This window comes from Mauremys reevesii, linkage group 7 (assembly GCF_016161935.1).
Source record: "Mauremys reevesii isolate NIE-2019 linkage group 7, ASM1616193v1, whole genome shotgun sequence".
NCBI classification, from domain to species: Eukaryota; Metazoa; Chordata; order Testudines; family Geoemydidae; genus Mauremys; species Mauremys reevesii.
The window spans coordinates 104664141-104690305 of record NC_052629.1 but is presented as its reverse complement, the minus strand read 5'-3'; the positions used below and the strand labels follow the sequence as shown (position 1 = coordinate 104690305).

The 26165-nt window shown below is 53.8% G+C and overlaps 1 protein-coding gene across 4 annotated transcripts in view; it reads right to left on the bottom strand.

The window, feature by feature from the left end:
- Positions 1-26165, bottom strand: part of PLXNA1 (plexin A1) — a 267745-nt gene that overhangs the window by 45012 nt on the left and 196568 nt on the right. For all 4 annotated transcript variants that reach the window (XM_039547182.1, XM_039547183.1, XM_039547184.1 and 1 more), the window contains exons 13-22: positions 23636-23787; positions 22650-22770; positions 21841-21977; positions 20730-20897; positions 19192-19285; positions 18011-18250; positions 16943-17086; positions 13799-14033; positions 11599-11741; positions 321-577 (exon numbers count right to left, since the gene is read on the bottom strand). In XM_039547182.1, coding sequence (XP_039403116.1) covers positions 321-577; positions 11599-11741; positions 13799-14033; positions 16943-17086; positions 18011-18250; positions 19192-19285; positions 20730-20897; positions 21841-21977; positions 22650-22770; positions 23636-23787 — 1691 coding nt within the window. The remainder of the gene's footprint in view (positions 1-320; positions 578-11598; positions 11742-13798; positions 14034-16942; positions 17087-18010; positions 18251-19191; positions 19286-20729; positions 20898-21840; positions 21978-22649; positions 22771-23635; positions 23788-26165) is intronic.

The following is a 26165-nucleotide window of genomic DNA, read 5'->3' as shown; positions in this document are numbered from 1 at the left end:
CCCTCTGGAGTTTGACCACAAGGAACCACAGAACCACAGGCTAGAGCAGTGGACAGAACACCTCTGCTTTCACACTGCAGAACAAGATGCTCTGATACACCACCATGGCCAATGGCATCAGCACTGATGCTGCCCCCTCGCTGAGAAGTGTCTGTGGCGGGTGAGCAGGAATCACCACCAGAGGCACAGACACAGTGGGACTTTCATGGAGCGTCGTACACCAGCGATGAAGATCATGATGCACTTTTTGTACCGATAGCACGGGGTGGGGAGGCTCCATCAGAGTCCATGCGAAGCATGTATTTTAGACAGACACTCACCTCCGCAAGAGCAGCTTGGGATGGTTCTTACTCTCCAGGTTCTTCTCGATCAGGTCTGAGAGGAGCTGCTTCAGCACGCCTGTGGCATACTCCATCTCCCCCTGCAGCGCTGTCATGATCAGGGAAGCCACGTTGCCCCGGTCCCGCATGGAGAAACTGCGTTGCGCCTCCAAGGTGCGGATGAAGGTCAGCAGGAAATGCTTCTTGTTCAAGAGCTGCCCAAAGAGGCTCAAGGACTTCTCCACATTCGCCTGGACCTGAGGGGACAAAACAATCACCCTGAGTCAGGCTTGGGGAGCAGACGTGCTGGAGAAAGAAGGGGCAGTGCACCTTGTTAGTGTCCTGGACTTACTCTCCTTCCCATCCTGTGCCTCAGCAATGCAGAGAGCTCAGAGAAGCACATCTGACTTCACGGGCACTACCAGGCAGGCTGCATGGCAGAGGCACGGCAGCGGGGGATCAAGAAATATAGGAATTGTCATACCAGGTATAGCCAGTTGCCCATCTAGCTAGCACCCTGTCTCTAGCAGTGGCCAGTACTAGGTACTCCAGAGGAAGGGGAAAGAAACCCCCTAGTGAACAATTCTGGACTAATCTGTGGCAAACAGAGGACAGGTAAACAGAGGGTGTTTGCCTGAGAGTTTGCTTGGGGGGAGTTCCCACAGAGGTTTTTTTTTTGCCTTTCAGGCTTCTGTGAGCAGTAAATACAACATCTGAAGAGGCTCTTAGAAAGAAGACATTATGGATAGTGAGCGATCAGCTGTTGTGACCTGCACAGGATGTGCCATGTTTGTCTTTCTCCCAGAGGATAGGAGCAACTTCGACTGTAGGAAGTGCAAGCTGGTCTCCATATTGGAGGAGAAGGTTAAAGGACTAGCGACCCAAGTATCAACCCTGCGTTGCATCAGAGAAAAGGAAGATTTTCTGGACAGAAGTCAGCATTTGGTACTGCAGCACAGCATGCTGAAGAATCTGAGAGGGCAGTGCAGAACGGGGAAGAAAACTGTCAGCATGTGACCTCCAGAAGAAGAAAGAGGAGAACCCTTGTACCCCCAATGCAGATAGAGGTAAGAAACCATTTTCAGGCTCTCTGCACAGGTTTTACGGTGGATAATGGTTTGAAAGAGTCATCTGACAGATGGGATCAGAAGGAGACCCCATTGACTGGAAGGCATGGGATGCATTGTCCTAGGAATGGGAGTTCCAAGACCAGCACTCCCAAGAGAAGGAGACAGGTGGTGGTGGTCAGGGACTCCCTCCTAATGGGGAAAGAGTCATCCATCTGCTGTCCAGACCGGGAAACTCGAGAAGCGTGCTGCTTGCCTGGAGCTAGAATTCAGGATGTGATGGAATGTCTGCTGATCGAGCCCTCGGACCGCTACCCCTTCCTACTTCTCCATGTGGGCACCAATGATACTGCCAAGAATGACCTTGAGCAGGTCACTGCAGACTACGTGGCTCTGGGAAGAAGGATAAAGGAGTTTGAGGCGCAAGTCGTGTTCTCAACCATCCTCCCTGTTGAAGGAAAAGGCCCAGGTCGGGACCATCGAATTGTGGAGGTAAATGCATGGTTATGCAGGTGGTGTCAGAGAGAGGGCTTTGGATTCTTCGACCATGGGATGTTGTTCCAGGAAGAAGGATTGCTAGGAAGAGATGGAATCCACCTAACGAAGAAAGGGAAGAGCACCTTCGCAGGCAGGTTTGCTAACATAGTGAGAAGGGCTTTAAACTAGGTTCGCAAAGGGATGGTGACTTAAGTGGGGAAGTGAGATACCGGGAGGAAACACATGGAAGAGGATGCAACTGGGGAGGCCTCCTGATTCATACTGAAAAAGTAGAGCAATCGGCTAGTTATCTTAGGTGCCTGTACACGAATGTAGGAAGCCTGGGAAACAAGCAGGAAGAACTGGAAGTCCTGGCACAGTCAAGGAACTATGATGTGATTGGAATAACAGAGACTTGGTGGGATAACTCACATGACTGGAGCACTGTCATGGATGGGTATAAACTGTTCAGGAAGGACAGGTGCAGGAGAAAAGGTGGAGGAGTTGCACTGTATGTAAGGGACCAGTAAGATTGCTCAGAGCTGCAGTATGAAACTGGAGAAAAACCCGTTGAGAGTCTTTGGGTTAAGTTTAGAGGAGAGAGCAACAAGGGTGATGTCATGGTGGGCATCTGCTGCAGGCCACCAGACCAGGAGGATGAGGTAGACAAGCTGTCTTCGGACAACTAACAGAAGTTTCCAAAGCACAGGCCCTGGTTCTCATGGGGGATTTCAATCACCCTGACATCTGCTGGGAGAGCAATATAGCAGTGCACAGACAATCCAGGAAGTTTTTGTAGAGTGCTGGAGACAACTTCCTGGTGCAAGTGCTGGAGGAACCAACTAGGGGCCGTGCTCCTCTTGACCTGCTGCTCACAAACAGGGAAGAATTGGTTGGGGAAGTAGAAGTGGGTGGCAACCTGGGCAGCAATGACCATGAGACCATCAAGTTCAGGATCCTAATAAAAGGAAAGAGGGCAGCAGAATCTTCTATGATTCTATTGGCAAGTGTCTTCCAAACCCCATCAGTCAGTGGTTGGCATACGCCAGAAAGCATGAAGGTTATAGTGCTTCTAAGCAAAATGCAACTGTATCTAATATAAGCGAGGGTGCTTTCTCTATCAACAGGCATGTTTCATCTTTTCTTATTCCTGCTGAGCTTTTGTCCTCAAAGATACCTTGTGGCAATGAGTTCCACAGATCAAATATGCATTGTGTCAAAAAGGATTTCCTTTTGTCAGTTTTCAATTGGCTGCCTTGCTAGTTCACTGACTGTCTTGTTGCCCTATCTAAGCACTACAGTAACACAAATAATAAATAATAAATAATAATAATAATAATAAAGAGGAGCCTGATTTCCCTTCTCTCTGCCATTGCATCCTCTCTTATTGTCTCATGTCTAAACTCAGCCTTTTTAATCTTTCCTTACAGGGAAGTCTCCCCAGGCCTCCAACTCTATCAGCCATCTTCTTCTGTTTTTATTTCTACTAGTTGGGAACTCAGAACTGCCCTTCATGTGTCACCCCCTTGCTATTATCTGGGCACAGTTTTCCTCATGTAATTCCACATAGCTACCCGGCTGTGCATGGCATATACTGTTCATGTGCGGGTGACAGTGCCTCTGGGCTCAGTTCAGGTTAATACAAACTAGGAGCATGCCATACAGCCTTCATGGCACAGCAGACAGCTCTCTTAGATTAAATTACCTCCGATGTCCCCTCCATATGAACAGGCACCATCCCTCTAGATTGATACCCCTCACCTCCCCAAGCCACCACCTGGTACTGCCAGGCTCCAGACAGAGTACATCCAGCCTCCAGTGAGGTAGGGTTTGAGGGAGGGTGGGGTTTGCAAGAGCGAAAACGAAAGGGTTAAAAAACACAGGGAACCTAGAAGATCCCCCCCAGCTGTTGCTCAAGGTACGAAGAGGGGAAGTGCTATCGGACTACACCGGACAGCCTTGCCCTTACATTCACAGTGCCCTGGGAGTCAATATGCCCTTGCAGAGGTCACTACTGGGAACCTGTTTCTTCGACACATGCTCTGTATTAGTGACTGGCCACATGCCACCTCTCTGCCCACAGTGGAGTAAGGCTGTTTGAGCAGCAGCGAAGCACTGCCTGAGCGGAGAACAAGAAGAGCCTATCTGCAAAGAGATGCCTTCAGGGCAGTTGCAATGGCTAGATTAGAACAGAATGTCCACAGACTCATTCTCCCTCTCCAGCATTCAGCCTTACCTTCCCCTCTCAGAGTCTTCGATGGATTGGTGCTTTTTTACACTTTGGCAATGTGCATTTGTCAGGCTAACAATGTCACTGAATTTATGTGAGCGAGGGCACATGCGCACACACACACTCACAGTCTAACTTCCAATCTATCCAATGAGAAGCTGAATTCACACTGTACCCAGCAAAGACCTCAGAGCAGCTCTTTGGACGTTCTGCAGCATAAGAAAACATCTCCCCCTTTCCTACCTTTCCAAATTAAAGAACTGCCAAAATACTGAGCTCGCTAAAGGACATAGGTGTCCAAACTTTTCTGGCTGGATCTCAGCACAAGAAGCCCAAAATACTTCCCGTATCCTTGAGATTCGTTACGTTTCAGGGCATGCTTGGTTCTGTACAGCAGTCAGCCATGCATGTGTCTCGGCAGGAAACCCAGGGAGGGAAAGAAGGGGGAGCTGGCTGACTGAGGGGGTGGAGTATGGAGACTTCTACCTCCACCTCTCCAGTACCAACCAGTTTTGGTCAGCAGTGAATGACAGTTGTTACTAGAGATGGATGAAATATTTCACACTCAAAGTCTTCCCATTGGAAAACATGGTTTCATCAAAGTAAAGTATTTTCCGTGGGAAAATGTCAATGTTAATGAATTTTTTCCCCATTTTCCGATCAGGGGAATCAAAATGAAAATGTCGTTTCAAGCCAACGTTTGAAACCAAGCAACATTTTTCATTTCAAAATGTCAGCTTGAAATGAAAAATGGGGCTTCGACGCCTCCCATTATTTTGCTGAGATTTAAACTTTTTGGCATTTTTCATTCGGTGAAATTTCCCAATGTTTCAACTTAATGTTCCACGGCAGAAATGAATTCTAAACTCTGGGCATTTCCCACGGGACGAACCTCCCCTTTCTCTCATCACCAGCGAGTGGCTGTTGGATAGTTTGGGTGACCATGGGTTTGTGGGTCACAGCCCAGGTGTCCACCTCACACCCCAAACGGCACTCACTGGCCTCTTGCTGGCAATCTCAGCAGAATGGCCAAACCATGAATGGATGATGGAGACTGAACTTGCTCCTACAAGGAGTCCCAGCATGGCAGAGGTGAGGAACCTACCCTGGTGCTGTATCTGCCCTGCAGAGAGACAGTCTCTCTGCACATCTCTCTACTTAGATGGCCCCCTTCCTGTAGTATCTGAGCACTTCCCAACCCTCAGGCAGTACCCCTTAAGTCAGGTGGTACTATTATCCCCATCTTATATCTATATATATAGAGAGAGAGATACCTATCTTATAGAACTGGAAGGGACCCCGAAAGCTCATCGAGTCCAGCCCCCTGCCTTCACTAGCAGGACCAAGTACTGATTTTTGCCCCAGATCCCTAAGTGGCCCCTTCAAGGGCTGAACCCACAACCCTGGGTTTCTCAGGCCAATGCTCAAACCACTGAGCTATCCCTCCCCTGTTCCAGCTGGGGGAATCTTCCAACTGGGGAACTGAGGCCTGGAGAGAATAAGGGCATGTCTATACAAGCACTTACTGTCGTGCAAGCTGGGTTGTAAAGCTCCAGCCTGTTGTGCTAACAGTCTGCCTGGACCCAGCTGACGTGCACTAAGAGCTCCCTAGTGCGCACTGACAGGTGGTTTGAAACAGTGCTGGTGTGCACCCACCCTTTGTGACTTGCTCGTGGTCACACAGGAAGTCTGTGGCAGAGCAGGGAATTGAACACAGGTCTCCCAAGTCCTAGGCTAGCACTCCGGTACTTTCGGCTAGTGCTAAAGTCGCTCTGGCAGCGAAGCCCTTAAAAGGAAGGGTGAGAAAGAGGGAGAGATTCTTCGGGGAGAGGGCAGGCAAGTGGCACCGCTGCCTTCAGCATTCAACTCTCCCCCAGGGGTTTTGATATGGGTCTGAGCATGGAGAGCCGGCTGCCTGCCACATTTCTGACACACTGACTGATTTCAGAGGGGCTCAGGCTACAATTTCAAAATAAACATCGTCCTCTGCTTGGCTGGGAGATGCAGGGATCAGATGGCACGATCCTATCGGAGCCGTGTTCCCAGCTAGTGGAGCAGCCAAAGCTTGATAAGCTAGGAAATTGGTCCTGTCCAGCCCCGGCGACCTTATCAGGGTCTTGCGCAGGTGATGGAAGAGGACAGCGGGGGAGAGCGCAAAGCATCTGTCACACACGGTGTCACTGAGCGCGCCCTCAATGAGCCCGCTTCCCCGCTTTGCTGCGGCTTTGTGTCTAACTCACTGATCATTAGCAGAAGTAAATGAACAATAAAGAATTAAATATTTAATCAGGCTTAAATTCACACAAAGCAATGGAAAAAAACAAAACCCACACAAACCCAAAGCAAAAGAGAGCTGTTAATGACGGCTCTAAGACTTGGCTTCGGATTAGTGTGTGTGGGGAAGAGCTCCTTCCCCGTCACTTGTAATAGCTAGTGTTACACTCATTCTGATTAAGGGGACAAATAAAAGCAAACCTGATTACATTATATGAAGCTTACACAACTGTATTTGCTTTATTTAATCTGGGTTTTTTTTCTCCCTTGAAACTTTTAACACTTCACTTCCCAACCAAGCCCACATGCTCTCTCTTGCATTCGGAGTGCAGTATGTTTAAAATCACAGAAATTGGAGTTGGAAAAGACCAGTGCAGAATTATCCCCTGCAGTTACTTCTCCAGGGCTTTGTCATGCCTAGATTTCAATGTGGTTTCCACCCCTTCTCTTTGGAAAGGATTCCACTGTCTAGCAGGTCTCCTCGCTGGGAAAGGTTTCCTGATATTCTGCCTAAATTGTCATTGATTCAATTTCACCTCTTCTCTCCTAGCAGTAAGTTCTATCCCCAGCCACCCAACTTGGCCCTTTAACTTCTGCCACCCCCGCCCAGGCTAACTGAGGAAGCGATGGCAGACAGAGTGTGGTCACCGCAAACCAACTGCCAAAAGCAAGGCTGAGATGGGCCAGAACACACCCTAGGAATTCTAGGCAGGGGGAGGAGGTGGAGTCAAATCCTTGCATCTGAATTTGCCCTCACAGTTTGGATCCAAACCCAGAAGGGGCCTGTTTTCTGGTTCCAGCTCGGCTGTGAGAACATTTTAAGCTGGCAAAAATCTCCCAACAGCAGCTGACCTGACATCCAACTGTACGGAGCCAAAATCTCAGGGGGATTTGGAACTGTCAGTCCCAAACCCCAGCCTAAGCCTAAATCCAGATCCAGACCCAAGCCTCACCTCCTAGGGCCAGCTCTAGTTTGGAAGCTTTGCCCAGTGAGCTAAGTTCGCTGGGGCTACCTAAACAGACAGGAAAGCGGGAAGCTGGCAGGTAGCGCTGACAGTAGAACAAAAACATCAGTTGCACTCTCACTGGCTTGGCTCTGTCACAGCTGGGGCATCACAGCTGAGCAATGGGACTTCGGACCGTTCAGGGGCTGAGCTTGAAACAGAGAAAGTGAGAGGGCGGAGCCTAGATCCGTGCTGTCATGCTGGGCAGTGAGGAGCACCATTGGGTAGGGCAATTTTCACATGCAGCTCATGACCTCCCTGAAAATACTTCATTTATAAGAGAAACAAAGAGACCTTTGTCCAGCAGTACCTCTACGCTATACACCCATGTGTGTCTTATACCCCCTACTGGGCCTCAGCCCGAGAGCTGTCGCTGGGTTAACCCCGCGGCTATGAGTACAAGTCCTTGTGAAGAAAATCCATCTTCTCCAAATCTCCCCAGCTCCTCCTGCCCTGCTCTGTCCCCACACCACTCTCTCATGCACAGAGGGAAGGGCAGCACTGTCTATGGCTGGGGAGCCAGACAAGGGTTTTTCTATTTCACCTGAGTTGACAAATAATACTTCTCCTCTGCAAGAGGCAAATAGCGAGGGGCGGAGCCCAGGATTCCCACTGTGCGCCCCAGAGTTACTCAGCCAGCCCACGTGTGGCTCCCATCGCTAGCTAAGGCTGGCAACGCCACGGGAAGACTCCACCAGTAAAGGGTCTGCCCTGCCCATTAGCTCACACCCAACACATAGGAGTTCATTCATCTACCTAGTACTTAGATACTCATCACCATAGCCTCCGAGCGCCCACCTTCATTTTATCCTCACCACACCCTGCTGTCAGCCAGGCACTGCACCCAGGTGTCCCAAATCCAAGCTGCAGGCTCCCATCCCCCAACCCATCCTGCCTGTGAGGGGGACTCACTCCCCTCTCTCACGACTGTCATCTGTCATTTCCAGGAGTGTCTGGGTTGGGGGAACATTCATGCCTGTGTCAGATCCAGGGGAGCAGAAGGGGACAATGGAACGGGCCCGGTGAGCTTGGGAATGGAGAGCCAGCAGAGGCAGCAAGATAGTTATGAAGAGGCAGCCCCCTCCATAGCTCTTAGTAGCAGGTTTATTTGCCAAGAATTAGCCCCTCCCCACCGATGGCCCAAGCTGACTAAAGCCCTGGTTACAATGGAAAACGAGAAAGGGTCAGGGTCTCTCTGACCTCTTCATCTTGTGCTATGAAGCACAGGGGGGAACGACACCTTTGTGCTGTGTGGTAACAGTACAGTGCCCCACGGCCAGGCCAGGACCGTCTGAGCCTAACTGCACACCTGGGAGAAGGTAGATCCATGAACACTGGGACTCTGTGGTGAAAGCCAGGATAAGTGCCTCTCTCCCCGACCCCCCCACGTTGGGGGTAGGGACTAAAGGGAGCACGGGAGATAGAACTACAACCCACCCCACTGAGAGAGCCAGATCACAGGAGCAGCAGCCATCTGGGTTACAATGAATGCATGTGCATTTGCAGTTGTAAGGGGTTGATTCCCTGTAATTAATAACTCTGCATCCTGCACCAGGGCTGATTACTTTTCCTAAACATGTTCTGAAGTCTATGTCAACATTAATTACTGTGTCCGGTCAGCAGCGAGGGGAAGCTAAGGTCACCCCGCACCACTCCAATCAAGAGCAACCTTGGTACTGAGGAAAACCAGAAGCCAATTTATGTGCACTTGCATGCACTAAATTAAGCAGACATTGTGAGCCTGGGAGGGAATGGGGAGCTGGTTTGGGGAGCAGGGGGAGATGGGACAAGATGCTCTTCTGCAGGGAGGAGCCATGGAGCTGGGAAGGTGGATGATGTCGGACAAGTCTGCTGGAAATGAGCAGCCGGTCATGCATCAAACAAACCCAATTGAATAAATCAAGTGCAGTAGAAAATGACAGCGGCAATGATATTAATATGAATATTGATATTAATGTCAGTGAGTGTGGTAGCCATGCAGTGGCCTCCCTGTGCTCACGTTGACCGGCACGTGGCACGATGCATCACAGAGGGACAGGCTGGTGTCCAAGACCATGTGCTCAGGAGCTGTGGAGAAGGGGCAGCATAAATGCAGCCATGCTTGTCTTAGACAAGGAAGTGAAGCCCCGCAGATATGCAGAGACCCGTCTTGATCATGCTGGTGTTCTCCAGGTCCCAGTTAAAAGGAAGGGCAGATGTAGTCTGCTCCACCTAATGCAGATGAGGTGTGGCCCAGGCTCTTGCCCAGCTGACAACGTAGGCCTAGCTGAGTGAAACTTGGTCAGTGCAGTCGCAGAGGAATAAAGTGGGGCGTGGAAGGTGGCAATGCAGGTCTGTGGCAGGGAAGAGCAACCCTCTCCCCAGGTGGGAATGAAAGCGCAACACTTCCCAGAGGGGAAGCGGGTGGCAAGCACACAGCCCTAGGAGTGCTATAGCTAGGCTGCAGGGTCACCCTCCTGGAGACAAGGTGAAGGATAAGAAGGGGACAACAGTGACGGAAGCAGCTGCTGGTTGGGTGATCTGTGGTCCCCCAGAAGGACGGGAACAGGTTGAGCCCATGCTTCAGTGCCTGGGAGAAGCCAGCTGGTGAAATGTATTATCGCTCTATGGCTGCAATGACCTTCCCACTGCAGGGCAGAACAATACAAGCAGCACAAGGGTTAGAGTCTCGGAATCACCAGCAAGAGAGAGGAGCCAGGCCTAGTCAGCAGCACCAGCCCCACTCCCTGAGACCAGCACTGGATGCTTCTCTACTGTGTATTTCCTAGTGCGTTGTTCACTCAGAGCTTCCAGTGTGCCAAGCCAGGGGACTTCTGCCATTTCCCTCAGGAGACTATTCCACAGGCCAGCAGACCTAGTGATCAGAAAAACACTCCTGCGCTTTTCTTACTCAACGTCATCCCATTACGCCTCATTATACTCCCTCCCCCAAACTGCCCCAGACAGCTCCTCCGCTTCCTTGGGGTTTTCCCTTCACGTGTCTCTAGATGGGTCCACTCTCCCTCCTCCTGTCGCCATTCAGCCTCGCTATGCTCTTAACTCTTCCAAACTTTCCCCTTTCTGTTGCTCTTCCCTGAATTCCCTCCAATTTGTCAACATCTTTCTGGTACCACGGTACCCAGAACTGTACTGACTGCCCCAGGCACTGCCTCCCTGGAGCCGCACAGACAGGGACCAGCTCCTCTGGACTCTGGGGATGAGACAGGAACATAAGAATTGCCTGACTGGATCAGACTGGTGGCCCACCTCCAACAAAAGCTAGTACCAGACGCTTTAGAACAAGGTGAAGAAACACTATCATGGACATTTGTGGAATAACCTGACTACAGAGGAAGTTCCTTTTTAACTCTTGTCACTTAACACTATACTCCATCTGTTCTCAGTGGGGGCTGAGTGCTTTTGAAATCTGGCCCTTAGCACCGAGCTAATTGCCCTGAAGCTTGGGGGTTTATATCCCTTATAAAGACATTTTGTTCCTCTCTAACATACCTGTGGATCTTCTCATTATCCGTAGAAATAGCTAATCCTACTTTGAACCCTGCTAATTCTTGGCCTCAGTGACATCTGTGCCAATGAGCTCTGCAGGTTAATGATACACTGTGTTAAAAAATACACAGCCCAAGATTGCATTGGGTTCCTCTGCTATGCTGCATTGCAGTCCTGTAAGCTCTCATCCCTCGGTTAAGGAGTCACAGGGCACCATAGCAGAGTAAACCTCTCTATCCAAGAGAGGAAACCCCAGTGTCACCCAGCTTTACCATGGGGGTCCTGGAGGACCAAGATGGAGGTTTCAGAACAGTGTACATGCAATCTCCTCAGTCGCTCCTGGCTGGAAAACCCAGATGTTACAAATCCAGACCCCAAGAGCTCAGGCAGAGGACACTGCATGGACAGGTTGCCATAAAGGATGCTCCTCCGTGGTCTGTAAAGAACATGGACTTTTGCCAGAATAGAGTCTCTGCCCACTGCAGCATGTTGCAAAATCCTTGGATGGGTGGCCAGAGTCACTCCTGAGCCAGTAATCTCTCCCCATCCATTGCTGAGCCCAGACCTGTGAGTTCCCATCATTCACTGAAACTTCCAAGACTTCCTCACTAAAAATGAAGGTAGAAGGTGCAACGGTGAACCCTGCAGCAGACGGGCATGAAGCGCAGCTCCCAGAGGCAGGTGTCCCCAGGGTGAAGCATCAGAGAGACAGACAGACACACATACACACATTACCACACCTCCATCTCCTTCAGCACAGGATGGTCTTCTATCCCGGGGAAGAGGACCCTCATGGCGTAGGTGCGATAGTCCAGGAAGGGGATGCCAGCCCCGTCTAAGTCGTTCGTCAGCTCGTGGATGTCTGTCTGCAGTTCGGCAAAGGCTGGGATGGAAAGAGCAGAGTTGTGTTAGGGGACCATGGGCCTGCAGGAGGTCAATAGGGGAGGTCAGGTTGGGCCCTAGAGCTACCACACTGCTGCCAGCAAAATACAAGAGCCCCACAGATCTAGAATAGTGGGGGCTGCCCTCTGTCCCTAGCACCGGTAATCAGATGGGCTCAAGGCAATTTACAGACATCAATTAGCTCAGTCTCACACCACCCTGTCAGGAGGGGCAGTGCCCTTATCTCCATTTTACACATGGCAAAGTAGAAGCACAGAGAGGGGACATGACCTCCCCGGGGTCACACAGCAAATCGGTGGCAGAGCCGGGAATAGAACCTGAGAGTCCTGAAGCCTCAGCCTCTCGGCTCTAACCCCCTTTCTACGTGCACATATGTAAGAAACCTGTAGGCGGCTGTGAACGACAGGGCAGAGACGCTGGGCGAGAGAGAGGTTTAAACCACAAGAATGTTCTCATTTCATTCTGACCTAAATAACATTAGAGAGAAAAGCCCAACACAAACCCAGCACCGTGGGGTAAGAACAGGCACAGCCTGAGCTCGTGCTAGACGGAGGGGGGGATATGGTGTCCTGTGCCTTTAATGGTACCCATGGGGGAAGGCTTTGGGGATGGGGGGGAATCTCTAGCACTGTATAAGGGAAAGAGAAAAAAAACACAGAGAAATCAAATTAACAGCACTTTAAAGGGAGCTGGAAGCTAGGCAGAGGGTTGCAGGCTTGTCAGCCTGATGAGAAAAAACAAACGTCAGCTTGAAAGGCTCGCTATCTTATCTGTAACTAGAGGGACTAGAAAAGAGAAAAGGCAGGGAAGAGATTGCGCCTTTTAATTAAAAGCAGATCCTTTTATCTGCCAGCTGTGGAAGAGGAGACGAGATCCCCTCCACCCTCCCCTCTCTCTGTCACTATTGCCATCTACATGGATTTTTAGGGGTTTTTTCTTTTTTATTATCTCGTTTTAGGTGCCCGCTTCTCCCCCAGCCTCTGGGCTGGCTGCAGTTGGCAGGGTCACGGCCCCAGGCACTGGCTTGCAGCGATAATGGGCAATTAGGTTTTATCGGCAGGATCATAAGAGGCATTCTGTCCAATTTCGCAGCATCCCTCTGTCACATAATGAGAGACTCAAGGCCCTTTTCAGGCAGGTTTCTCTACCCTCTTTTGTCCTCTTTTACACTTTAAAAACATAAAATCCTTAACCGAAAAAATAAATCCTACTAAAAATAAGTTAAGTTCCCCCCTAACAAAGTCACTTTGCCTGCTCGGATCTCCGGTCCCAAGGGTGGCTTAGAGCAGGGGAAGGTCCCTGTAGATCAGGAGCACGAGGCCCACAGCACTGGGACGAGAGGGCAGATTTACCAGGCTGTTCTGTGTGCAGTGAGTTAGCACATGCCATAGGTGCGCATGAAGCTTTGCAAGCAGACATGGTGCTTGCAGAGCAGGAGACTGGGGGATATGAAAGAGAAGGGAGCACATAGGAAACACCTGTCCAGTAAAGACCCTTGTGCCATAAGACCAGGATGGTGCATTGCAACATACTGTGCTGTCACTGTGGTGAGACCATACATCAGCCCTGTGTCATATACAGGGGGGTTCCTTGTCCCACGCTGGGACCAGACGCTGTTTACGGACACCTCAAGAGCTAGAACACACTGCGGCACTCCAGATAGGGACCTGCTGCCTGCAAATGCACACGCAGCACCCTATGGGAATGCAGAAGCAACCAGGGAAAGGACCCGACAACCCTGCAGAGGACGGGGGCTTTCATGGGAGTCTCTATAGAAATGAGCCTGCCTGCCTGCATGTGAACATCAATACCCTGAACATCTGACCTGGGGATCTTGGCTGAGCGATCACGGATGTCCATTGTACTGCTACCTCCTTCACCAAACGGTAGGGTGTGAACAGAGAGTCTTGGAGCAAACACAAGAGGAGAAACCAACGACCCAGAGGGGGCAGAGCTGGCAAGGCAGGTGAAGGGGCTGAGAGGTGGGGACAGGCTGAAGCTGGGAAGCCGTGGGGAGAGAAGCAGAGACTGACTCACCCTCCTTGCACTCCAAGGCCACGCGGGACTCCAGGTTGTCCATCTGCAGCTGCAGGCGTTTCAGGGTGCGGTCGGCATCCCGGGACTTGCGCTTGTAGGCGATGAGGACGATGATGATGATGAGCAAGAGGAGGCCGCCTCCGCCGCCGATCCCGATGATGGCAGGCAGTGTCAGGAGGCTGTCCGAGTAGATCTGCAGCGTCCCCGGGGAGAACTCAAACCCTCCAGCCTTGATCTGAGCCGTATGGGAGGGAAAGGGCTTCACGTTAGTGCTAAGGGCTGAGGAGTGGCTCGCCTCCCTGCTGAGAGGGCTCTGTGCCCCCTTCTTCCACCCACCTGCCACCCTACAGGCTGGGGGATGCTATAAAAAGAGAGAACTGCAGAGCCCCCGGCCGACTCTCATATGCCCCAAAACGCATCTGGGGACAGGAGGGTTTGGCAGCTGGGTGAGTCGGGGAGACTTCCCATTGGAATGGGGAAATGGTCAAGAGCGGGTTTAGCTCGGGGAGTGTGGGTCAAGGCGCATCTCCTAACTGAGGCAGGTTGTGATCAGAAGGGTTTTTCCAGCTGGAAAGGGGCAGGGAGGGCCTGCCGCCACCACTGGAGCTCATCAGCCCCCCATGACATCCCCAGGAGCCAACTAGGGAAATGTGGTCTAGGTAAAATGACTGTCAGGGGGGTGGACAATGGAGGTTGGAAAATCATGGAGTAGTTATCAGTGGTTCACTGCCACTGGGAGGGGTATCTAGTGGGGGCAGCAGGAGTCTGTCCTGGGTCCAGTGCTGTTCCATATTTTCATTAATGACTTGGATAACGACCTGTGAGGAAAGGTTAAAATAAACTGGGCATGCTTAGTCCTGAGTAAAGCAGACTGAAGGGGGGACCTGATAACAGTCTTCACGTATGTCAAGGGCTGTTATACAGAGGACTGTGATCAATTGTTCTCTGTGTCCACTGAGGGTAAGACAAGAAGGAGCTTAATCTGCAGCCAGGGAGATTTATGTTGGATATTGGGGGGAAGGTCTAACTCGAAGGGTAGTTAAGCTCTGGAATAGGCTTCCAGGGAGCCTATCCCTGTCACTGGAGGTTTTTCAGAACAGGTTGGACAAACACCTGTCGGGATGGCCAAGGTTTACTTAGTCCTGCCTCAGTGCAGTAGGCTGGACTAGATCACCACTTGAGGTTCATTCCAGCCCTACTTTCTGTGATTCCCTCTTTAAAGGGGGGGGGGGGTGACCCTTCCTTCCCCTTTCTTGTGGGGGAGGAGGCGCATGCTGGAATGGGGTTCTCAGAAAGCAGGGACCCCCAGACCGCAGGATCTCTGTATCCACACAAGTGGCATGTGTCCAAGGTGTGTAATAGGAAGGTCAGATCATTATCATGCCAGCCGGGGCAGAGCCCAGTGAGTAAAGTGAACCCTCACTTCCGAGGGGCATTGACACCAGAAGGTAGTTTGGAGGAGGCCGTGGGGCAGGCCGCAGAGCAGGTGCAGGGGCTACAGTGCGAGGGGCTTGTCCGAGCGCATGCAGAGCTTTAATGGGATGCAGAAGACATGCTGGTGTGTTGTCAGCGCCTGTGAGGAGCAGGCAGCGAGTTTGATGTCTCATTCAGACAACATTACAATAACAGATGGGATGTAAAGTGAGTTCCCTGATGGATGAGGAGCCTGGGGGGACCATTCTGGGTCCCTTTCAAATACACAAGGCTGCACCGAGACCCTGAGCACTGCTGCTGCTGAGCTACAACCTGACAAGGAATCTTACTTAAAGCTAACCCAGGAGCTGGGGGAAGTGAGGGGGTGGGAACCCCTTGACCATATGGCTCAGACTGAGTCTCCTGCGGCCAGTAGGGAAGGAACGGAGCTGGCAGGTCCAGCCAGGCCCACCCAGAGTGTGGGTAACAATGGAGCGTGCTTGTGGCGGGCTGGCTGGAGCACTCAGCCCCTCTGAACAGACTACTGGGGGTGGGGGACAGGGCACTAGGGAGGCAGGCAGCTGGGGGCTCCTCCCAGCAGATCTAAGCCCCTGCATGTGCACATAATCCGGTGTTGTTGAGCTCTTACCCAACAGGGACCAGTGGCCAGCTGGCGCCAGGCAGGGGGCGAAAGGGGAAGGGCCCCTGCATGCTCTCCAATGTATGCCAGAAGGGGATTAAGCCCCTCTGTCTCCAGGCACTGCCCCCCGCTCAGTAAAAGGGGAGCCTAAAGTCCCAGGCTGAACGTGAGCTGCCGCTGGGCATACGATGGCGTGTGGTCAGCCTGCGCTGTCCCCAAAGCGACCATTGGTGAGCACCGTGCCAGGTCAGGTGCCTTGGGAGGCCCCCAGGAACAAGGATCTTTACAGAGCCCAGTGCCCTAGCCTGCAGAGGAACAGCACACCAGCAATGCACTCAGCTTACCAGGCTACTCTGTCCCTCAAGGCAGCATGGGCTGAGCCAGAGGGGAGTGGCCCAGGGGAACTAGGCATGTTTAGGGTTACACCATCAACAGAAAGTTTCATTAGGTAGGGCAGAGCCCCCAGCTGGAGGGGATTGGGGCAGTGGGGTTTAGCAGGGTACCATGCCGGAGGGAGTGGAAGGGGGCATGGCAGGGCCCATTCACTAAGGGAGGATGGGGTACGGCAGGGCCGCATGCAGGACAGGGCTGGAATTCAGCAGGGCCCCATGCAGGAGGGGATTGAGGGCTGGGGTATGGCAGGGTGCTATGAAGTAGGGGGTTGGGGTCTAGCATGTCAGCCCATGCCTCATCCTCCGCGCGCACACGCACACACCTGCTGTCAATGGCAGAGCTGTGCTTCTTGGTAACTTGGGCTGCTTTTACCACTGGACGCCACAAGGCACATTCCCAGTGCTGCGCGCTGGCTGCTGCCCAGGGGACTCCCCTCGGGTCTTGCTACAGAAAGTGCTCCCAGCCGGGGCGGGGAAATGCAGCTATCACTGCCTCACAACTCAGGTGGGACCCGACAAGGGCTGATAAACCATATCCCAGCTCCGCTTTGGAGCTGGAGGCTCTTTGTCTCGGGCCCCAGCCACACGAGGCTTGTTCAGCAGGAAGAACAAGTGCCCAGTGCATGGCACGGTGCGGTCCTGGCAGCACCTGCGAGGATGCCAGGGCCCATAAAGGCCCGTCGGGGCGGTTCGCATTACCGTGACTTTGTGCTGTCCCGTGAGGTTTGGCGACTCGCACAAGAGCTGGGTCTCGGAGACTGTCAGGGCGCAGGGAGTGTCACCAATCAGCACCGTGTAGTTCAGCCGGGAGTTACCAGCAGCCGGCGGGAGCAGGTTCCGGCCCTTTAAGGGAACAAGGAGTGAGATCATTAGTTCTCCCACAGCTGGATTCTCCCATCACCAAGCAAATTCTCTCCCTCAGCCTTCTAACCCCAGGGAGAGCAGGAGGCTGCAGGGGTCCTTCCGCTCCGCTGTAGTCCCTAATACGGGTCCAACAAGAAGTGAAGGGGAAGTGGGAATCTGAGCCAAGGAGATACAAAGAAGATGCACCCAGAATGGGCCAAAGCCCTGGGGCACGCTCCTTGATTGCAGTGCAGTTACCCCAGGGATGACTTTGTCCCTGAGCTCTGAGAGGAGGGACGCCCCTCCCACCCATGGAGACACAGGGTTAACCAGGGGGTGCCCTCGTCTAAAACACTCCACAGCCCTTCTGCAAGGCTCTAAAGGTGCCACATACTCACCCGCCCCATGGGGGTAATTAAACCAGGGCTTCGTAACCTGGGGAGCGCGACCCCACCGGTGCCAAGAGGTCCCAACCACGCTGCCCTTCCCATACAGCTGAGGAGGAGGGAGACAGTTTGGAAAAGGGAGACTCCGTGATTTCCATCTCCGTGGAACACGCTCCTTTGCCTACCTCCTGCAGCAGACCCCAACTGCATCAGCCTTTACCTATAGCCAGAAAATCTCACCTGTCCTGCAGGCAGAGGGTTTGTAAGGGCACAATGGGGTTCTATGGCTCTCCCACTGCTGGGCATGGAATATCGCCCCTTCCCCACTTACCTGGCCGGAACAATCCATTTAACCCCCAAGAGACCAGCTGCCGGGCCAGCAGCTCTGACTCTGAACTGGTCCATTCCATCCCCGTTTGAGCTCTCTGACCTGCTGTACAGGCACTGCTGGCCCAGGGTGGAAAAGGAAGCCAGAGATCTGGGGCTGCAATAGGGCAGCACAGGCGATGGGGGAGAAGAGCTGGGGGGGGGGGCTTACCTTGAGGATAAGGGGAGAGCTGGGCTTGAGCTCCAGCATGCCAGAGGGGCTGAGGGGCTCGAAGACGGGGTCCGGATAATAGACGAAGCTGGTGGTATTAACAATCAGCAGCGCCTGGACATTATCCATGACGAAGCCAATCTCATCTGGGCGGTCACCGATCTCTGGGGGGCTCCGGGACGGGTTGTCGATGGACGGAGCGTAGCACAGCATGGTGGTGTCATTGTAGACAGTACAGTTCTACAGAGGGGACAAGGCACCAAGGCTGATCAGACAGTCTCCCATCGTCTCAGGCTGGGATACCGTCTGATCTCACAAGCTAAGTTGGCTCCAGAGTGCTCAGTCCCAGGAAGGGAGACCCCCTGCAAGAAGTAGTTGTGCTGAATCTGTCAGGGGGCACTCTTCCCTCCGAATCACCCCCGAACCTCAGAGGTGCGGTGCTGTTGGAAGCCCTTCTTGTAACGGAGACGCAAAACCAAAGTACTGAGCACTTGTGGCCATTCAAAATCCAGTGACAATTTGCACAACAGCTGGTGCTGGGCCACACCTCATCCATAATCCCACCTTCTCACTGCTCCCAAGTGAAACGGGATATAAAGTGGAGCCCCTGTATCTTCCCTCACCACTTGAGCACTGCCTGTCAGCTCCCCCCGAACTGCCAGCGGGATACCGGATTCTTCTCCACTTCCTGTCCTAGACTGTAGTGTAGTGTTGCTGTGCAAACACCTCATGTTCCATCCCAGAAGTGGCTGCATTTCAGTGCTGGGTGAGGAGACTCCTGTATGCATGGGGCCTGATTTTCAGAGAGTGGATGTGAGGAGAGACCCTGCCAGGGACTGGAGCTTTGCTGTCCCCCGTTGGTATCATTTCTGCTTCCAAAGCACTTTCATGAAACAGCATCCAGTTCCCCACTCCTCTCCCTCTCTCCAGATCTCTAACCCCATCCAGTCACTTTCTCCCCCACCAGTGACAGACCTGTTTTGGCCCCTCCCCAGGTAAGACCCGGCTGGCTTGGTGTCTCTCATCTAATGACTGACAGCGTCAAAGTCACAGGTACAAAGGGGAGGTGGCAGAACGTGCTTTTCACTGGTGTCCTGCATGGAAGAAAGGAGATAGGACTCTTTGCCCTCCCTCCCCAAACCAGGCACAGGGCCTCTCCAGACAGCTGAAGATCTACTTACGTTCTCCCTCTCAGCACTGCCGTACTTGGCACGGATCCTAGGCTCTTTGATAGTGGCCAGGTTGGTGCCTATCACAGTCAGCAATGTCCCACCACTAGGAGGCACAGAGAGGAAGGAGTTAGAAGAGGCTGTTCTGGCACAGGGCACCCAGGCATTGGTGAAGGTTGGCACATGCCATCGCTGCCTAGCTTGGAACCTGTCCCAAGGGACTCGCTTGTAATACTGGAATATGGGATCCTCTCTCCCAACTCCAGTTTGGAAACATCCCACCAACCCATCAGCATGGGCCAGGTTCTGCCATTGGGAACAATGTGCCCACCTCACTTATGGCACCACGCTGGCACCACGCAGCAGGAACAGCTGACTTCCACCTTCAGCCACAGCGGCAGATCGGCCAGAGGCTTCCATTTGAAACAACAACGCCCCCGTGGACCATTCCCATAGCGCTCGCCCGCTGCCACCTCCTGGCGAGCAGAGCACCGAGAGCACGGCACAGAACCTGGCTGCTTTGGGCAAGTTCTCTGCTGTGCCTGTCGGCTTCCTGCTGCTGGAAGGTGCTGGGTTTGCAGTCCTGGCGACTGCAGATCTCTGCAAGCTCACAGAGCAGCTACAGCAGGTTGCCATAGGGCGAGCTTCCCTCCGTCACAGACCTCTGGGATGTGTGGGGAATTCAGTCTCCAACGACCCACTCAGGCCTTGGCCACTCTGCTGAGGCAGTCACCAGGGTGCCGACTGGGGGTGGGTTTGGAACACGTACACCTGCCTACCAAGGGGTGAGACCCTCCCACCCCATCTTAACACAGGTCCCCGAAGCGGCAGCAGCTGAGAATGTCCAGGGTACATTCCGACTGGCAACCTCCCTTGGCCATCCAGTGAGACCCAGAGGAGTTTGGGAGTCAGAAATGGAAAAGCGCACCCAGGTATGCTCTGGGGGCCAGGACAGAGCCTTCTCTGGGTCTTTGCTTTAAATGCCCCAGAGCAGCAGGGCTTCCCCCCAGGCTTCTTGGGGAGCCTATTTCACAGCCAGGCTCCAGGAGGGCCGATGGCATGTGCAGTTTAATCGAGTCCTTACCTTCCGCTCCAGCCAATTCAAGCCTTTTAACAGCACATGTAAACCCTTCAGAAATCCCCTGGTGGGAAATACTTTCATGTTATTCGCTGCAGCCAAATGCCAGGCTGAAAGTCCTCTCCTCTTCTGCCCCCTGCCAGTCTAAGTGCTGCAATTCCAGGAGTGTGCTGAGGCCAGGTACCACGCCGGGCACCCCTGGCTACTCCTGCTTTCCTCCCAGTGCTCTGCAGTGTGTCCTGTAGCCAGCCCTCCAATGGCCTATGGTGGCAGTGCCCAGAGGCCCTGGTTGGGATGGGAGCCCAGGCCTGCTAGGCGCTGTGCAGACATATCAGAGGCATGATCCCTGCTCTGAAGAGCTATGCGAGGGCCCCACCTCTCACACATACTCAGCATATACTCACATCTGCTAGGGCCCATGGGCAACTCCTCCCCCGGTGAGCATGAGGATCCCTGCCCTCTGCAGATTTACCTGTTGATGCTCCACTCTGGGTCTATCTTCTGGATGGTGGGGTCCTCTGTGTAATTGTACTTCACCTCGGAGTTACTCAGCTCGGCCCGGTTGATGTTGATGAGGATGGGTGACCCACCAGGGCTCTGGCCTGGTGGCGTCCGGCACCGGATCTCCCGAGCGTTCCTCCTGGGGACAAGGCAGAAGAGCCATCAGATATCGAGGGGGCTCTGAGCATCTCTGGCTAGGGGGAGGGGCAGGACAGCATCTCACTCTGGGCTGCACATTGAGCGCTCATCTGGGCTGCACTCACTCGCGGGCACCCTCCACCTCCTCCTACCCCAGAGGTGGGCCCAGCACTCAGTGCTAGAGGCGGGACAGAAAGCCACCAGTTGCGCAGGTGCCGCAATTGTGTTGGAGAGCCCCCCCTTGTCAGTTCAAAACACAACTTCACCCGCCAGCCACAGGACCTCTGGGCCAGGAAGTTTCTGGCAATCAGAAAGGGAGCACTGTGCAACCCCTCCTCAGTTCTAGCCACGGCCTCCAGCTGGGGGATGGGGTGCACTTTGGAACCTGCTGACACCGCTCCTGGTCCCGCCAGCCTTGGGCAAACCCAGCAGTGACAGCGCCCGAGCACTGCCCGCTGTCTCTACCCATCTCCCCCCTCCCCCTTTCCCCGGGGAACTGCTGGTGAAATTGTCAGTTAACAGAGAGAAAAATAAAACAAAAGGCAGCAGGAGAAGCCAGTGCGACTCCCGAGCGTTCCCCATCGCGCGGCTGCTGCAAACAGCAGCGATTAGGGCTGATAACCAGTAATTACCGCAGGAAAATATTTAAAGAGCCGCTCCATTATCATCCCTAATCTAAAAATTATCCACTTCATGCCTCAGGGCTTTGTGATTTTAGAGACAAAATCCTCATTCTTTGGTCTCTTTCAGGATCCTTGGAAATAGAAAAGCCAGGATTTCGAGGGAGAAATTCCACAGGAACCTGGCAAAGGCACCTCACTCCAGAGCCCTCGCTCCACCCCCATCATGGCTGTGGGTCCACTCCCCAGTCTCTCAGCACACCCCAGGGATCATACCTGACTTTCCAGCCCGCCCCAGCGGTCCCCGGTCCATGGAACCCCTACCATGAAAAGACACAAGGTCGTCCCCCGATGGTCACTGTGACATCACTGCCTGCATTGAGGTGGTTACCCTCAATGCTAATCCAGGTGCCCCCAGAGAGGGGACCCCGAGCCGGAGTCACACGGTAGAAAGTGGGCGTCTGTCAAAGAAAAGCAACAAATCCAGCAATTCAAGCGTGAGCAGCGAATGACAAAATGCAGAGCCAGAAGCTGCACGGGTGGACGATGGTGAAGGGGGCAGCTATTGGAGCAAGATGTGCAGGAGGTGGGAAGTAGCTGTCGGACAGCAACAACGCACTGAAGTTAAGGCCGGTGTCTAGAGGAATCCCATACCCAGCTGAAACTGCAGAGGCGATTTTAGAGAGGCAGAGCAGTAGGCTGAGATTTGACCAAGACACCCCAACTCTTGCCAAGAACCCCTGGGGATCTATAGTGACCAGTGGCGAGGAACCTGTTTTTTCTTTCCAGCTGAAAAACGGTGCTTCCAAGCAGCGAAGTGTCAACTCAGAGCAAGACGCATTGTGTCTGGAATCACCGGTTCTGCTTCCTGGAGTGCCTGGGTATTCCTAGGTCTCCCATCCAAGTCCAGAGCCAGCCCATCCCTACTTAGCTTGGGAGACCTGACAAGGTTGTAAACCAAGGTGGGCTCATTGCAGGCTTCAAACTGGGACCATGTCCACCCCTCCTCCCCACTCCCCAGAGATTTGTTTCTATGGGCTCTGGTGCCCCTGGGAGGGAGCGGGATTGGTAACTACAGGGCAAGGGGAGGCAGACACGCTGGGAGCCAGAGGGATAATACTGTATAACCTTACCACAAACGTGAAGCTTTTGGGGGATGTGGCCCTGTAGCTGGGGGAGCAGTCCCTGATGCACACCTCCACACGGGCATCATGGGCTCGGCCTGGGCTGGCGTCTCCGATCTCACACACAATTCTAGGGGAAGCAGGAAAGGAGCTCTCAGTGCATTTGCCATGGCGGGGCTGCTCCGCGGAGCTACACATGGATGCCCTGGAGCAAAGGGGTTGGGGAGCCGAGGGCTGGCCGGGCTGGGTGCATGTCTCCTGGAAGAGCAACTACCATGACGCTTGACTATAGGACCATGACTAGTTTTGCACAGCTCTTTCCTTGCCACCTCAGCCCTGAGTTCTGATGGGCTGTTATGATTCACACAGCCTAGCCCATGGAGATGTAGAAAGTTACGTATGTGCTTGGAGGGGAAGGGACAGTCCAGCACTGATCAGCTGTCAATGGAGTAGATCTCATGGCATAAGCTGAAGCCCCTGGCTGCCAAGGAGCTCCATATGAGCATGAGGACATGTGGAGATCTTTCCCAGAGAGCACGTGTCCCCCTTCACCTCTGTCCACAGCAAGCAGAGCCGCCCGCTGGCTCTCTCTGACTGTTCAGGTTAGTTCTTCATTGCCGTCTAGCCCAGGGACAGGCCTGGGGGGGCTCATGGGACCAGAAGAGCTGGGTCGACAGCTCTCCGCTGACCGAGATCACAGCTCTAGGCTAGGAAGGCAGCAGGGGACACTAGGGCCAGTCTAGAACTGGCCAGCGTGGCCTGCGGGCTGGGTGGGTTTGCAGCTCCACAGGCGGTGTCAGAGCCACCTCTCTGCACTGGCTGGGCACGGGCTCTGCCCCTCGCTGCTCCAGCTCAGTGCCCCAGTGTTAACACCAGCTCCCAGCAGCGGGGGTGAGCGCTCCCACGCAGAACACGTGAACCCCTCCAACCTGGAGTCACCATCTCTGGCTAGCAGACCAGGGCACCCGCCCGCCCCCTGCCAGTTGGGCACTTACTGCTCCGCGCTGATGTACTCGCTCTCGATGGGGATGCACATCACTTTGCCGACCCGCACTCCCATGCGCACATCCTCAAACTTCAGGCCCAGATTCTCCCCGGTGATGGTCAGACGGGTCCCTCCCTGCCTGGGGCCTGTCTCCGGTGACAGCTGAGAGAGAGCAAAGCAAAGCTTGAATTGGAGGCGGCAAGAGGACAGGGAGAGGGCACTCTGGCCAAGGGTACGAAGGCAAACGCTTTGGGCTATGATAAAGGCCCAGGGGTTCTTACTGCGCACACAGAGCAGAACAGCCCCGGGCTCCCCCGAAAGCCCCGCAGACAGTAAGCTGCCTGGCACTTCGGTTATCTGCCTCGGGTGGCGGAGCAGTGGAGTTAACCCTGTGCTCCAAGGAATCTGGGTCTTTCAAGGCACTGAGCCACCCCTTCTAAGTCACAGGAACTCTGCACATGCCCACAAGCGCCTGCTGATGCATAAGCACAGACAGTCTGTAGGCCCAGCTGCAGGGACAGCCATGGCTGCATGGGGTGCCAGGCCTTAGGGCAGATCACAAACACTCTAGAATCAGGACTACACCCTGGCCAGAGGACCAGCTCCACCACACTCCTGCTGCCCTGGCAAGGTCAGCAGAGGCCCCGCCGAGAGGCTGCTGCCCTCGAAGGCAATGGACACTAACCCCTTCCCCACAGCCACCTGGGCCCCTCTCAGCAAACAAAGCCTGAGCTGGCGCCAGCTGGGGAGAGAAGGGAGCCCCCGACTTTGAGACAAGCCTCATTTAGCAGGATGATTCCCAATAAAGCAGACAGGTGTGGCCTGACAAAAGCCAGCACGATGACAGATGAGCAGAGAGGCGCAGGCCCGCCACTGCTGCTAACAAGGTAATTATGGGCAATTTTACACCAGATTTCACTGGCCCCGGCGCTCAGCACACACCTGCAGGCATTAAACAGAATTAATGGGGGAGTGCTGTGCTCCCCTGCCGGGGGGCTGGGTCATTGGCAACATGGAGCCTGGGGAAGGGAAGGCAGGAGGAGGCTGCCCCGGCACTTCCCACAGGCAGTGGATTCTTAGAGTGGGGAGCGAGCTGACACGTTAATACAGGGGCAGCACCTTGACCCAAGAGCATACGTCTGACCTTCCCACACCCCAGCGAGGAGCGCTGGGAGAGATCGTGGCACTGTTCTTGACAGCCCCAGGTTGCTATGGAGAAGGCCTCAGTGCCAGAGCCAGCTCCTTCCTTTCAGTGAATTTTCTGTTCAAAGTCCTGGCTGGCCCTTTCCTCCCTCCTCGCCCCAAAGCCCATAGCAGCTCCCTTTGGGGCTGCTGCAAAGCCAAGCTGGCCTAGTCTATCTGCATTCATGGCAAACCTGGCCTGCTATAACTATGGGCCTTGGCTGCTTTATCAGCTGGGGATGTCCCGCTCCCGGTGGTGAGCGTCCATTCGCTAGACACAACTTCTCCCCAGCCAAGAGCCAGGGCAGAGAGGAGCCCAGGGAAAGAAGAGAACCAAGCAGTAGCCAGCCCTGTCTCTGCACCCGAGCCGTGAGAATCTAGGAGCCAATCTAGGTGCAATTTCAGTAAGGCAATCTAGTTCCTCGCCACAGCAATGGCCACTGCAGGGTTACTAATCATCACCTAGCGTTCGCACACTGCATCTCATCTTCAAAGTGCTCTGCAAACATCTCCGTGTACAACTAATGATGCTGTTCAGAACAAGTCCGAACTAATCACCCCCCACCGAGGCACAGGCTTGCTTCAGGTCAGCAGTAGAGCTGGTGGCAAAACCCAGGAGTCCTGGCTCCCATTCCTGCACTCTGACTCACAGGCCACGTCGCACGTTAACTCACAGCAGGCTCAGGGCAATCACACGCCGTGAGCCGGAATTTATACGACAGTAAAACTGATTTGGGCTTTGGGGTTTTGCTGTTTGCCTAAATTCAATCCAGCCCTCTGCTAAAGTCCCGGATCAGGACTCATTAAGGCAGCTGCAGCAGGCGATCAGATTTGTTCTCCCCTAAATTGGGCTCCGCTGGGGCGGTTGGCGAGAAGCGGCTGTTTGTTCGGCATTTTTAAATTAGTGTTAAAAGCTGCCCCAGCGTGTTAGATTCCTCCTCCTCTGTGGTGAAATTGACAAGGGCCGTGCACGGGGGGAGCGACAACCGCGGGAAAGAGATGACACTGCTCGCACTGCTGCGCGGGAAGGTCACAGCTAAACAAGGCACATGGGAGCAAGAGCTGGCAGGGAGATCGGAGGCTCTCCCAAACTTCCCACCCCCAAATCCCCACCCACCCCGGCTCCAGCCCTGACAAACAACATTGCTCTTCTGCTAATTGGTTTCACAGGGTCCTTTTACATAAACCAGCAACTGGCTCCTCTGAGCGCAAGAGGAGTGCTTGCTCCTCAGACCTGCCAGCCAGAGTGGGCGCAGGGACTGCCAGTGGCAGAGAACAGGGCGCAGGCCAGGCCAGCTGGCTGGTAAATCGTTCCTAAGGGGACAGCCCCGTTCAGTTCCATACTGGGTCCCTTCTCG